At 54.0% G+C, this 12229-nt stretch overlaps 3 protein-coding genes across 3 annotated transcripts; 1 reads left to right on the plus strand and 2 right to left on the minus strand.

Annotated features, from left to right (window-relative positions):
* Positions 1-372: 372 nt before the first annotated feature.
* GEMIN4 (gem nuclear organelle associated protein 4) lies at positions 373-3866 on the minus strand. The gene is made up of 2 exons (XM_064523173.1): positions 3778-3866; positions 373-3659 (listed from the first exon to the last, which is right to left on the minus strand). Exons 1-2 carry the CDS (start codon positions 3785-3787, stop codon positions 478-480), a joined length of 3192 nt encoding a protein of 1063 aa, XP_064379243.1. The 5' UTR covers positions 3788-3866; the 3' UTR covers positions 373-477.
* Positions 3867-4257: 391 nt separating this feature from the next.
* GLOD4 (glyoxalase domain containing 4) lies at positions 4258-9600 on the minus strand. The gene is made up of 9 exons (XM_026101475.2): positions 9470-9600; positions 9165-9214; positions 8292-8412; positions 7759-7903; positions 7406-7542; positions 6724-6810; positions 6372-6485; positions 6198-6284; positions 4258-5671 (listed from the first exon to the last, which is right to left on the minus strand). Exons 1-9 carry the CDS (start codon positions 9557-9559, stop codon positions 5606-5608), a joined length of 897 nt encoding a protein of 298 aa, XP_025957260.1. The 5' UTR covers positions 9560-9600; the 3' UTR covers positions 4258-5605.
* Positions 9601-9631: 31 nt separating this feature from the next.
* MRM3 (mitochondrial rRNA methyltransferase 3) lies at positions 9632-11710 on the plus strand. The gene is made up of 4 exons (XM_064523177.1): positions 9632-9897; positions 10053-10297; positions 10707-10874; positions 11052-11710. The coding sequence occupies exons 1-4, from the start codon at positions 9632-9634 to the stop codon at positions 11615-11617; spliced, it is 1245 nt and encodes a 414-aa protein (XP_064379247.1). The 3' UTR covers positions 11618-11710.
* The last annotated feature ends 519 nt before the right edge of the window (positions 11711-12229 follow it).

Genomic DNA, 12229 nt, shown 5'->3' on the forward strand with positions numbered 1-12229 from the left:
AGGGAAAAGCCACTGAGGCACTTCTGTTTGCACTAACGCTGCCCTGTTTACTCCTGCGCCCATGGGAAGGGACCAGTAAAGCCCTCTGCGGAGCCACCCCACCGCCGCGTCTCTCCCCCGCGCCGCGTGCTCCTGGGCGGGGAGGAGGTCGCGCACCGCGTCCAGCTCATGGCTTCACCCCCGGCTCGGGCAGGAGCCGCTTGCTGCCAAAGGCTTGTCGGGAACGAGCCCTCGCTTGGCTCGCTTCCCGCTTCTCCGGCGGCAGGCGGCGAGGCCGGCAGCCCGCAGGGAGCGGAGGCTGTTCCCAACCACGGTTACACGGCCGCGTCGCTGCTTCGACGGGGGGAGAAAACTCTGCAGGGGGGAAATAAGTTCAAAAGAGCAAAAAAGATAAGGTTTATTATCGATCTTACGACTCCCCACGTCTCGGCTGCCCGGTGGCAGGGTCTGAGCTCTGCTCCCCGGCCGCGCGGCCGCCTACGCTCCCAGCTTGCCGAGCTTCTGCAGCAAGGTGCTGCGCAGCGCCTTGTCGGCGACGTGGTCCGTGATGCAGCCCAGGAAGTGCCTCTCGTTGGCTCTGCGCAGCGCGATGCTGGGGGACGCGTCGGCGGCGCTGAAGGCCTCGTACTGCGAGAGGACCTCCAGTGCCGCCACCGCCAGCGGCTCGCTGCAGCCGTTGGCCGGCAGCATGGCGGAAACATGCAGCGCGTGGCAGAAGAGCTGGATGCAGACGAAGGACGCCTCCTGCGCGGGGTCCGGGTCCTCGGCGGGGGGCACGGGGGGCACGGCGGCCCTCTTGACGGAGCCCAGCAGGTCCGTGAGGCTGCTGCAGTACAGCTGGACCACGTGGAGCCAGGCCTCCGCCGGCAGCCACGTGGAGCAGCTGGAGCTGCAGAGGAGCTGGAAGCCTCGGAGGAAGAGCACGGAGAACTGGAGGTAGTGGGCGAAAGGCCGGAGGTTGAGCAGGGGCAGGTGCTGGACGTACTCCAGCGTGTACGGCACGTGCAAGACCTGCCTCTGCAGCAAGCTCTGGACCACGTGCACAAGCCTCTTCCATTCGCTGTGGCTGCACCAAGGGAGGACCTGTATGAGGGCCACCAGGAACCCTTTGCTGAAGAGATTCACTTCTTCAGGGTTGTCCACGTTGACCGCGAGGAGCGTCAGCATCGTCTCCCTCAGCGCTGTGGACATGCAGCAGCACTCCATCCATGCCAGGAGCCCACTGCCCGGCCCGTAGGCTGGCAAAGCCCGGGACGTCCACTCGTCCTCTGGGAGCTTGCAGATCTCAAACAGCGTCTCTGGGACCTCGTTCTTGAAGTGGTCTCCGTAAAGCTTCTTCAGTCGGAGACCAACAGTCCAGTCCAGTGATGCCACCTTCCTATGAAGCCAAGCCAGCGACTGGAGCCATACATCAGGGGATGGGGCAGCTTCTGGTCTTACCACCTCACAGAGCCGGGAGAGGGTGTTCACCACCAGGTCCTTGGTCTCCAGCGACGGGAAGCACCGGTCCCTGGGCTGATGCCAGTACCTCGTGTAACCATCCAGAAGCTTGCAGAGGCTGAGGAGGAGCGGGAATGGGTAGCAGGACTTGATCCAGTGCTCTTCCGGATAGGACTGCATCCCCAAAACCTTACTGAGGATCTGAAGGCTCAGCTCAATTTGAGGACAGTCTGATTTCAAACAAGGCAGGATAAAGGCTTTAGTCACCTCTGCAGGTGACACAAGTGGAGCCGCTGAGCTTGGCTGCATGAGAAAGGCCAAGAACTCAAGAAACTGCTCCTCTTCCCTGGCGGTGGAAAGCTTCCCCCATACAGCCTCCTTCAGACACCTCACGACCAGGCTGCGTGGCCTACCTGGATCATCATGCGTCTCCAGGAAGTTCAACGCTGGCAAGGAGCAGAGGATTTGGGCGAGGAACTGGTGCGTTCCTAGGTTGACAACAGCAAGATTACAGACCTTCTTCACGGTGGCCTCGGGGTACAGCAGAGTGAGCCTGGCTATGGAAGCCACAGCCCTGGACAGGCCTTGATCGGAAACGCTCTGCGTGATCTGGTTGAAAGCCACGTTCAGATCCTCCTGGAACCCCTCCATGACAACCTGCAAGTTCAGGGACAGGCCCGGACCACCCCAGGAAGCCAGGACGCCTGAGAGTACTTCGTTCTTGTCAGCCAATGAAAGCTCAGTGTAACACTCCAGGATGGCTCTGGTCACCTGCATCTGCAGCTCTCGGGCCTCCCTGTCTTGGGAGGACGCAGTGAAGTTCATCACGGTCTCCAGCAACTTCATAACTAGCTCTGGTTTCTGGAAGAGAGTTTTGTTTCTCACAAGGCAGTCAACCCAGTCCTTTGAAAAGGCCCAGGTCTGTTCGGAAGCAAAAACGGAGCACATCTCCATGTGCCGGTCCAGCTTCCGTTCAATGATTGTCATGGCAACGGAAGAGACGAGGCTGGTATCCGAATCCTTGCTCTTCAGACTGGTGCTGATCTTCTTGAGGAAGTGCTCGATGATCTGCATCAGCTCTAGCACGATGGGCTTCTCGTCCTCACTCAGGTCTCTAGTCTCCGAGAAGCAAGTCAGGTTCTTCCTGAAGGTGGTAAGAGTATCGAGGAGCCGGTAGCTCTCGTAGCAGAGCTCCTCGGAGTTGTTCAGGGTGCCCTGCAGCTCCTCTCCCCAGGCATGCAGCAAGTTGCGCAGCAAGTGCAAGCCAGCAAAGAGCTCCTCATCAGAGAGCTTGAGCACGGACAAGAGGCTCATGCTCCTCTCAGCTTCCCTCACCTTCTCGTCCAGCCCTCTCTGGTGGTACCGGCTCTCAGCATCGCTGTTCCAGAGGCTGACCACGGAGCAGACCTTGTCCAGGTACTCGGCAACGGGGAGGGAGCTGCCCTCTGGCCCCAGCTCAGCGAACACAGACAGCAGCTCCGCCAGGTTGGCCAAGGCGTAGCACTTCATGCGGGGCAGGGCGATGCTCCTGTAGGTCTTCTGCAGCCCCTCCACCAGCACCATGAGCAGGCTGGAGGCAGCAGGCGGGCCAGCCACAGGGACGGGGTCGCTCTTGAACCTCTTGGGCGGCTGGAGCCCGTCGTCCGTGGAGGGCTCGGGCCCGTGCTGACGGATAAGAGCGCTGAACGTCGAGGCCGTCCCGTCCTCCTGCCCCTCCTTGTGCTTCATCACCTCCCACCACACGTCCAAGAAGAAGCCGACGTCCGCCGGGGAGGTCTCGCTGGCGACGTACTCCACCAAGCGCTGCAGCTCGCCCCGCCGCAGGTCCCGGGGCAGCGCCAGCAGCAGCTGCACGAAGAGCCGGGGCACGTCGAGGGCCTTGGCCAGCTCGAAGAGCACAGTGTGGTTGACGTCGGGGATCATGCGGCCCACGGAGAAGAAGGCGTCCTCCCGCCAGCCCCGGTCCAGCGAGGCGGGCGGGGGGCCGGGCAGCAGCACCTTGGCCCAGACCACGGCGACGGCCTGCTTCTTCCAGAGGCCGGGGCGCGGCGGCGCGGGGCGGCGGGCGCCGATCTCGCGCAGGGCGTCGGCGATGGGCGGCCCCACCAGCGGCCAGTCGGCCTTGCGCAGCTCCCGCAGCGGCCGCGGCTGGAAGAGCTTGGCGGCCAGCAGGAACCCGCCGTGCAGGATGGCCATCTCCTCGCACACGCCCCACGGCCCTGCGCGGGACACCGGCCCGTTACCTCGGCCCGCACCGCTTCCCCCTCCACCACCGCCGCCGCCATCTCCACCCGCCGCCCGCCCCGCCCGGCTCCCGCCGCCGCCGCCCGCACCCACCTGCCTCCATGGCGGCCCGGCCCGCGCCGCCGCGCTCTGTGACGCCAACGCGGGCGCCCCGCGCGCCGCCACCGCCGCCACCACAGCGCTCCCTGGCGGCGCGGGGGGCCGCCGCCGCCACAGAGCCCCGGCCCGGCCCCGCCCCTCCGACCCCGGCCCCGGGCTTGGGGGGGGGGGGGGGCGGTTACAGTCCCGGGGGGAGCAGGAACCCCGGAACGTTTCCGGACGCCCCGGCGCTTTAACCGGGGTCGCGCCGCTTGAGAGCCGCCCTTCAGAGGCCAGGAGCTGCTCTGCCCCCCGCGGCCCGGGCAGGAAGGTTCCCGGGGGCGCCGGGAGCCCGTGGAACCTTTCCCCCCCCCTTTGATACCACTGTGCAACCATTTTTTTGTTTAAAAGGTGTTGAGAACTGGATTAAAACCGGCAGAATGTTCCCTAAAAAGGCCCCCCGGGGTAGCTGGAAGAGCAGTACTCAGACCGTCATCATCGCAAAGCACTTTTATTCATCCAGTTGCACACTTTCAAGCAACGAGTTTTGGAGATACAATTTAAGTGTAATATTTTTTACTTGATCAACAGTTTGTTTAATCAAATGCAATAAAAAGCTCCAACAACATATTCAGGGATTTTTCCCATTTTAATTTAGAATATTCCTTTTCAGCATTTAAATTGTCTCAGTGATACACAATTGCTAACGCTGTTAAGTTTTACAGAAAAAAGGATGCAAAATCATTTCACGTTTTCATGAAGAAAGATGAAAAACCAGCTAGCGTGCTGGCTTTTAACAGGAACAATGCTGGCGATGATTCCCCGCATTCCCAAGTTCCCATTCCCCGAGCTAAAACAAAGTGACTTTATTCCGACAGATTAAACCCATAACCGTTGCTTCCGCAGGTATTTTAACCCCAAAGCTAACCGCAGAGCCGCGCGTACGTATTTGAAGTTACTTCTTGGCCAGGAAGCACAGGGCCGTTGCGGCCCCGAGGCCCAGCCAGGCTCCTGCCCGGGACACGTGGGGCTGTGCATCTACAGATTCATTAGAGAATAAGCTTTAGTAGTAACTCCTGTCCAGCTCGACTGCTGTTGACAAGCTTTTGCCAGGAAGAGTTCCTCCTCAAATTATCCATCAGATTTAGTGGAAACAGAATAGGCCTTTTCCATGTAATACTTTTATTTTACTCTTGAGCTCACATTTTGCTTTGAAAGCGACTATTTGAGAACACCTGTAAATGAATTTCTTTTCATCCACAAACTTAATTCTTATTTTAATTCTTTACTAAATACAGCCAAATAATTAGGCTCCCACTTTTAAATTATATTTTAATACTTTGGTTTCAATACATCAGAAATCTGCTTCTGGTGACTTTAAACAGGAAAACTGTGAAAGTTATTATTCACTTTCAACCACGGCAGAAGGCTAACCGAGGACAGCTGTTCAGCACGGTGACAACTGTAACAGTGCATTACACACGATATCAGAGAGCCGTAGCAGCATTAGAGGGAAATCTTGGACCTCTTTCTCAAGTCTAACACGAATAGTGAAATGTGAGAGGTTTCCACCTATTAACTCATGGCCCCTGTTTTTGAAAGCACATGCTCAATCTGTTCCTTACTGGACAATCCAAATTTTCACCTACATTTGAAGGAGCATGTGGCATTTACTTGAAAGGAGACATTAGCATTAAGAGATACAAACTCAAAAAAAAAACCCCAGCATGTGACATTAGGCTGGCCTCTTACTGAGAAGGATAACACAGCACATTACATGTTACAGGCATTTCACTCAGATGGAAACCAAGGCACGAATGATCAGACAAGTCTTTTTCTCCAGCTAAGCAGAAGCCTTCTTCATCTTTTTCTCAGCAAACCATTTGTCACTCTTGTCTGCTGCCATGGCCTGTACAAAGAAAAATGTTAGTATTTAGAACAGGAGCCGATTCAGCCAAACACCTGGCTGCGGACATTCACCAGCCTGCACCACAAATTTAGAAAGCATCCTTATGATCAATCCAGTGCTGAAGCAAGCTATTCTGCTGAAGAAACCTCAGGGTTTCTGCCAGCACCCCTCTGTCGTGGGAGGATCTTCAATTGCATGGATGTTACTGCAGCTGACAAATCATTTTCTGCAGTAACTTGCACCAAAGTGTTTTTTTGACACGTCCAGCAAGATGCACAACCCCCTGGCTGCCCTGAGAACAAGGCTGGAAAACTCTAGCCAAGACAGAGAAATGAACTTTAAAAATTGATTTGCTTTCCTTAGCAGGAAAGCAGACTGAGACAAAACACCACATGACTTGCTTCTCTCTGAAAATGTTTCCATCTGAAACCGAAAGGAAAAAAAAATGGAAGTGGAAAAAAAATTAAATTCTACTAGGTGTCCATCTAATCAGGATGAAAACTAATGCACAGACAGCACTACTTACATCATCTAACAATTTGTCACCGTTAGGATCCACCTTGGACAGATCTCTAAATGCTTCATCTCCCACAAAGCAGATTTCATGGCCATCCTAAACCAAATTTAATGGCAGAGTAAGTTAGATAACGCGGAGAGAGAAATTTCAGCCCAATCTGTCAGTATTGCCAATATTACTCACAGGATCTGCCAAAATAATCACTTGTACTGTGGCTTTGCCAGGTGTGTCCAAGCTAACCAGAGGTGTTAAAATTTTCTGATTCTCCTTTTTCATCAGTGCTTCAATGTTTGGCAACTGAAACCAGAAAAGAAACAGGATCAACCCTAGTCAGATGAAGATCAGAGGCATTCAGGTTGCTCTCATTTACAGTTTCCCCTTAGTCCATTTCTCCATTGCATTCTCACAGCCAAAACAGGAACAGAATATCTGTTCAGTGTTACTTTGTTCACATCTGAGATATTTTGTTAATACTAGAAGTTAATCTCCTAGTAGCCAGCTGGCCAAATGAAAGGGGTAAGAGAAAGAAGATTACCTCTTCCTTTGCACAGGAAAAGGCAATCCGCCCAAATGCTGTCCCATGATCCACTGCTCCTCCAACATTCTTCAACTCCAATTTACACTGAAAGAGAAAAAGAAAAATAGTCCAAATTGCAAGGACACTATTCTCAGTGCTACACTTACTCCAGCTTTTCACTGATGATGATAGTTTCAAAATTACCCATACACATATTTACCAATGAGTTAGAAATACCAGAGCAAGCCATAGCTTTTCGTTACAAAAAATGAAGTTAAGTGCACACATGCACACACATACAAAACCAATCCAAAGCAGGAAGGACTGAGAATTTTTGACAGTTTCAGTCTTTCTTTGCAAAATATTGAACAAATAAGCTCACGTTCGGGTAAGCGTCTCAATGAAATGGTCAACCTGTACCACTGATTCCTATTTGTATGAGCATTCTGGTCAATAATTCACAAAATAAAAACGTAAACTCAGAAGCATTAACAAATTTGAGAATCTCTTCTCTTGCAACGTGTAAGATGCAAGATAGAAGCAGGATGCACCAATAAAAGCTAATATTGAGAATGCAGAGAAACAATTCTTTTTATTAAGAGTTTTTTTCCTTTAAGATTTTGTTCTTATGAATGAGAAGTTTCTATCATGAAATGCAACACCTGAAGATCAGAATTGGAAAGTTTTCTGAGAGACTAACCTGGTTATCTGCATAGCCTAGCAAAACCCTTTGCTTTTCCTCATCCTTCTCATATATTTTCATCCCAAGCAAATTAGACCAGTAGTTAATAGACTTCTGCAGATCGGAGACACCCAAAGTTACCTTTAGCACAGGATCTATGAGATTGCAAAAATTTCACATTAGTTACAAATAAATTGTAGTTTTAAACTCATTGTTTTACATTCTCAAGAAGAAGATATAAGTAACAAGGAAAAGAAACAGCAACATGCTCCTGTTTCATAAACCATCACAAGCCAAATGCACAGCCAATTCTAATATTCCGTTTGTAGGCCTCTTTGGAGCGTAAGTAAGAGGAAGTGGATATGCTTTACCTTCCTTTAGCTGTTCCTTGTCTTCCAAGTAGAACTTGTATCCTCCTGGGGCTTCAGTTTCAAACATACCAGTGGCAACTTCACTGAGGGGCCACCCCAGCTTCTTAGCGTTGCTCACAGCCTGGCTGGACACAAGTGTTATGCCCTAGCAAGAACAGAAAGGACACATACAAAATACGCTGGTGCAAAGATGGGTAAGGAGCTTCTCTTCGCCAGCCTGTATTAACACCGTCTCTCCAGTTTACATGCATCAACATGGAAAACTCCGTCTTCCTCTCCTTCACCCTTCCAGGCCACATTGGCCATAATCTTTGTTCCAACCTGTGGTTGCAGTCAAGGAGATCTGACCACCAGACTAGCTGCTCTAGTTTCTGTTCTTCCAACTTGGACAGAACTACACAAGCGAGAATAAAAAGTGTCCAAGGAATCGAATAGCATAAAAAAGCAACTGTCACAAGCTATATGCTGAACAGATTCCTAACAAATAAATAAAAAATTATCGTCAGAAGAAACATTTTAAGTGGGGCACTTACCAGAAAGTCATTGCCAAGTCGATACTCTCCAATACCGTAATTGTAAGTCAACTCTGCAACAAAGTGATTGTCTTCTGGTCCATAGCCCACCATTGTTTTACTCCATTTTCCATCATAAGGGCTAAAACAACCATAGTTATTTGTAGTAAATACTAGAAATAAACCTCAAAAACTGCAAGTGTTTGTGTCTCAAGACGAGAATTGCATTTCTAGAATAAATATATGGTACAGCCAATCCAGCAACCTCTCTGTTAAGTAGGAGCTGATGCTTGTGAAGAATTCTTACTGAGGCTAAGAGTGATACAATAGCATATAACAGATAGGTTTTCCTACCAGCCAGTAGTTTTGATCTTAGGTTGTCACTCATTATTATCATAACCGATAAAAACAATTCTGCCCACTTATCACCCCACATTTCAAGAGCGCAGGCTGCTCACTAGCTGGAGTTACACAAGCACTTCCTTATTACAAAATAAGAAAACCAGGTAGTAACTGATTATAAGATGCTTTATTAATTAAAAGAGAGAACAGGCAAAAAAGCCTTTGGGGCCACCAGGAAGGATTTTTATTCAAGACCCTAGCCAGCCCTATGACTTTAAAAACCTGCCCCCAAAGCACTGAGTGTAATTCCAGGAGAGTTTAGAAGTGATTTAATGAAGGAAGCTCAGTACCAGATTACAAGTGTAACACAGCAGTATTTGTGTTTCGAGGTAAACCCCACACTGATACAAAAAGGTGCAGCGTTAGCTCCACACAAAGAACAGTTTAGAAAGAACACTAACCTACCTATGAGACAATCATATACGGCCAGTTCTGACTGAAGGGTGTTTTAGGAGGATTGGAAGATTGGAGAGAGGGAACACCGGCACTCACCCGTTGCAGCTAGCTTTACAGCCTTCCTCGAATTCTTCATGTCTGAGAACCTGGCGAATTAAACACACGCAAAACAAAGTCAGGCCCACTTTGGCCTTAGGAAAAAGGAAATACTTTGGCGCTGAACGCTTGTCAGCGCGCTTAACGCGACGCCCGGCCGAAGGGGGTTTGTCCCGGCGCAGCGGCTTTAGTCACGTCCGTGAGCGGAGCCCCCCAAGGCCCTCTCCAGCGGCTCCCTGCCCCCAACAGCCGCCGCGCGCGCCCCCGCCCCTAACGGCCGCCCGCAACGGCCGCCGCGCGCTCACCCTCATGCCCAGCAGCTCGCGGTAGAAGCGCGCGCTGCGGCCGCGGTCGCCCACTTTGAAGACGAAGTGCAGCGCGCGCCGCGCCCCCATCTCCGAGCCGCTCGCGGCCGCGCGGGGCGATGACGCAGCGCGCGCGCGACGGCGGCGGCGGCGGCGCCCAAGATGGCGGCGCTGGGGCGGCTGGCGCCGGGGCTGGGCCGCCCGCTGCTGCGGCCCGCGGGGTCGCCCGAGGCGGCCGCCGGGCGGCGCTGGGCGCGGGCGCTGAGGCGGAGCCCGGTGCGGGTGCTGCCGCCGCAGGAGGAGCGGGGCGCGGCGGCCGAGGCGCGGCGGGGCCCGGCGGAGCCCCGCCCGCCGCCGGCTGTGGAGCGGCGCTCAGGCGGGCCGGGGCTGTGGTACGAGAAGGCGGCGGCCGGTGACAGGAGGCTGGGGTGAGCCCGGGGGGGGCGGGCTGCGGGGGCGAACCCAGGGGCTCTGGGCCAGATCACGCCGCCGGCTGCAGCGGGTCGGGGGGCTCCTGCGCGGCGTCCCCCGCTGGCGCCCGGCGTTGGCATCGCGGTCGTTTTCTCTGATAACTTCTCCGCAGAAAAGTGGTGACTATCGCCAAGTCGCGGAAGTTCCGGGACCACCACGGGAAGGTTCTGCTGGAGGGTCACAGGCTGATCAAGGACGCCCTGGAGGCAGGAGCTGTGCTGCAGACTCTCTTCTTCAGCACCGTGGGGCACCTGAAGGAGCTGCCCGAGGCAGAGCTAAAACGAGCAAACTTAGTTAAGGTGAAATTTGAAGACATTAAGAGCTGGTCTGACCTCATAACTCCTCAGGGGCTTATAGGTAAGTTGCCTTAGAAACAGCCACAACACTGCTCAAAGGGAAACTTACTCCACACTTAATAAGGGGGTATGATTATCTCTTCACTAGCTTCCCCCAGACACTCTGGCAGTGTGTCAAGAGTGGAATGATTTGAGACTTCCTTTTATTTGGCCTGCTGCGATAGCTGTGAAAGTGGCTCCTGGGGTACATTGAAGGTCCTAACGCCCATTTTTAATAGCGCATTGTTCACGCTCCACCGGGAAATAGTTCTCGTTGCAAAGTGTCAAAGTCTTATCAAACTTTTAAGTAGCGCTTTTCCTAATGCTTTCTCTGGCACATCTCTATAGCGAAGTTGGGGCCAACTAAAGCAGCCTCAGCCCTCTCCTTGGGATGTATTAGTCAGAAGCCTATCGGCACTTTGTCTCCTCAGGGATCTTTTCCAAGCCTGACCATGCCAAGATGGCTTATCCTGCTGCTCAGCTAAACAACTCATTGCCAGTGGTCCTAATCTGTGACAATATCAGAGATCCAGGAAACCTGGGGACTATTCTGAGGTCTGCAGCTGGAGCAGGCTGTGAAAAAGTGCTGCTCGCCAAAGGTAAGAGCCTTTTCTTGGGGGGGGGGGGGGAAAGAGTTTAGTTTGACAAATTTGGGGGTAAGACAGGGAATAAACGGTCTTAGGATGCCATTCCAGAGACTTTGTAAGCAGTTTCTGCCCAGACGTGCTTTGCTTCAGGAGCTGCTGCACTGACTTTTTCCTTCCCTTCTGCCTCAGGCTGCGTGGACCCGTGGGAGCCCAAGGTGCTTCGTGCAGGCATGGGAGCGCACTTCCGCGTGCCCATCGTTGCCAACCTGGACTGGGAATCTGTTCCCAGCCACCTTCCTGCTGGCGCCCGGGTCTGGGTGGCGGACAACAAAGACCCCGGCTCGCAGATTGAGACAGGATTCACGTCGGGGAGCGCCAGCGGCTCGGGGGCTGTTCCTCGCAACGTGCGGGCTCCTGTGAAATCACAGCCCGAGGCTCATCCCTCCGAGAGCGAGGATGGGGAGGGAGCGGTGGGTGCCCGTGTCCCGGAGCTCGCTGCGCAGTGTTACTACGAGAACTGGGTGCAAACCCCCGTGGCGGTAGTGATTGGCGGAGAGACCCACGGTCTGAGTCCAGACGCGCTCCACCTCGCAGCGAGCACGGGGGGGAGGAGACTGGTCATTCCCGTGGTCCCAGGCGTGGACAGCTTGAACTCTGCGATAGCTGCTGCCGTTGTGCTGTTCGAGGGGAAGAGACAATTGCTGCGGAGGCACAAGCAAGAAGATGAAAGGCAAAAGTTCCCCGTAGTGGGCTAAGCTGTGAGATTTGGGTGCTGAAAAAAACATCTCTTCCCCTTGGCATCCTGCAGGGGAGTCAATAAAAGAGCAGCTCAGGCTGTTTTGTTTGCACTGTCGTGTGTATTGAATAGCTCTGACAGTGGCAGAGCGTGCCTGGAACCAGTCCTGCTTCCCGGCACTCACCCCCCGGCTGGCTCCCCGCAGTGCAAGTGCAACAGGAGGAACTCTGGGGCTCCTGTGTTTGCTGAGGGGGGGAGATGGTGGGATTAGATACGCGGAGCTACCCCTGCGCCCCTCCAGGGCTGCCGGAGAGGGGTTTGCAGGACTCCGTTTTCCCCGCAGCCCCTCTTGCAGCGACGTGGAAGGGCCTCTTCACACGTGCTTAAATCTCATTCCCTCTTGGCAGAGCACCAACATCAGGTTTCTCACGGCGAGGCAGAGCTTAGCCGTGCTGCCTGCTGTGCACACGCGGCCCCAGGCCTGGCGGGAGCCCACCGCGTCACTACTCGGCTCTTCAGCGTGCGCGCGGGTGTGCTGGGGATCCGCGTCCTCCCTCTCGCGGCCCCCTGGCCCGTGCAGCCCCGTGGGGGGACGACACAGGAGCCTCCGTGCTGACAACCGGCGGATGTT

Source organism: Dromaius novaehollandiae, chromosome 19, assembly GCF_036370855.1.
Source record: "Dromaius novaehollandiae isolate bDroNov1 chromosome 19, bDroNov1.hap1, whole genome shotgun sequence".
NCBI lineage: Eukaryota > Metazoa > Chordata > Aves > Casuariiformes > Dromaiidae > Dromaius > Dromaius novaehollandiae.

Coding starts and splice junctions, on each gene's coding strand:
- GLOD4 (XM_026101475.2), bottom strand. CDS start 9,559: ATGGGGGCGCGGCGCGCGCTGCACTTCGTCTTCAAAGTGGGCGACCGC. Junction 6,285..6,371: donor TGATTATTTTGGCAGATCCT/GTGAGTAATATT, acceptor AATTTGGTTTAG/GATGGCCATGAAATCTGCTT. Junction 5,672..6,197: donor GTGACAAATTGTTAGATGAT/GTAAGTAGTGCT, acceptor TTCTTTGTACAG/GCCATGGCAGCAGACAAGAG.
- MRM3 (XM_064523177.1), top strand. CDS start 9,632: ATGGCGGCGCTGGGGCGGCTGGCGCCGGGGCTGGGCCGCCCGCTGCTG. Junction 9,898..10,052: donor GCCGGTGACAGGAGGCTGGG/GTGAGCCCGGGG, acceptor ACTTCTCCGCAG/AAAAGTGGTGACTATCGCCA. Junction 10,298..10,706: donor AACTCCTCAGGGGCTTATAG/GTAAGTTGCCTT, acceptor TTGTCTCCTCAG/GGATCTTTTCCAAGCCTGAC.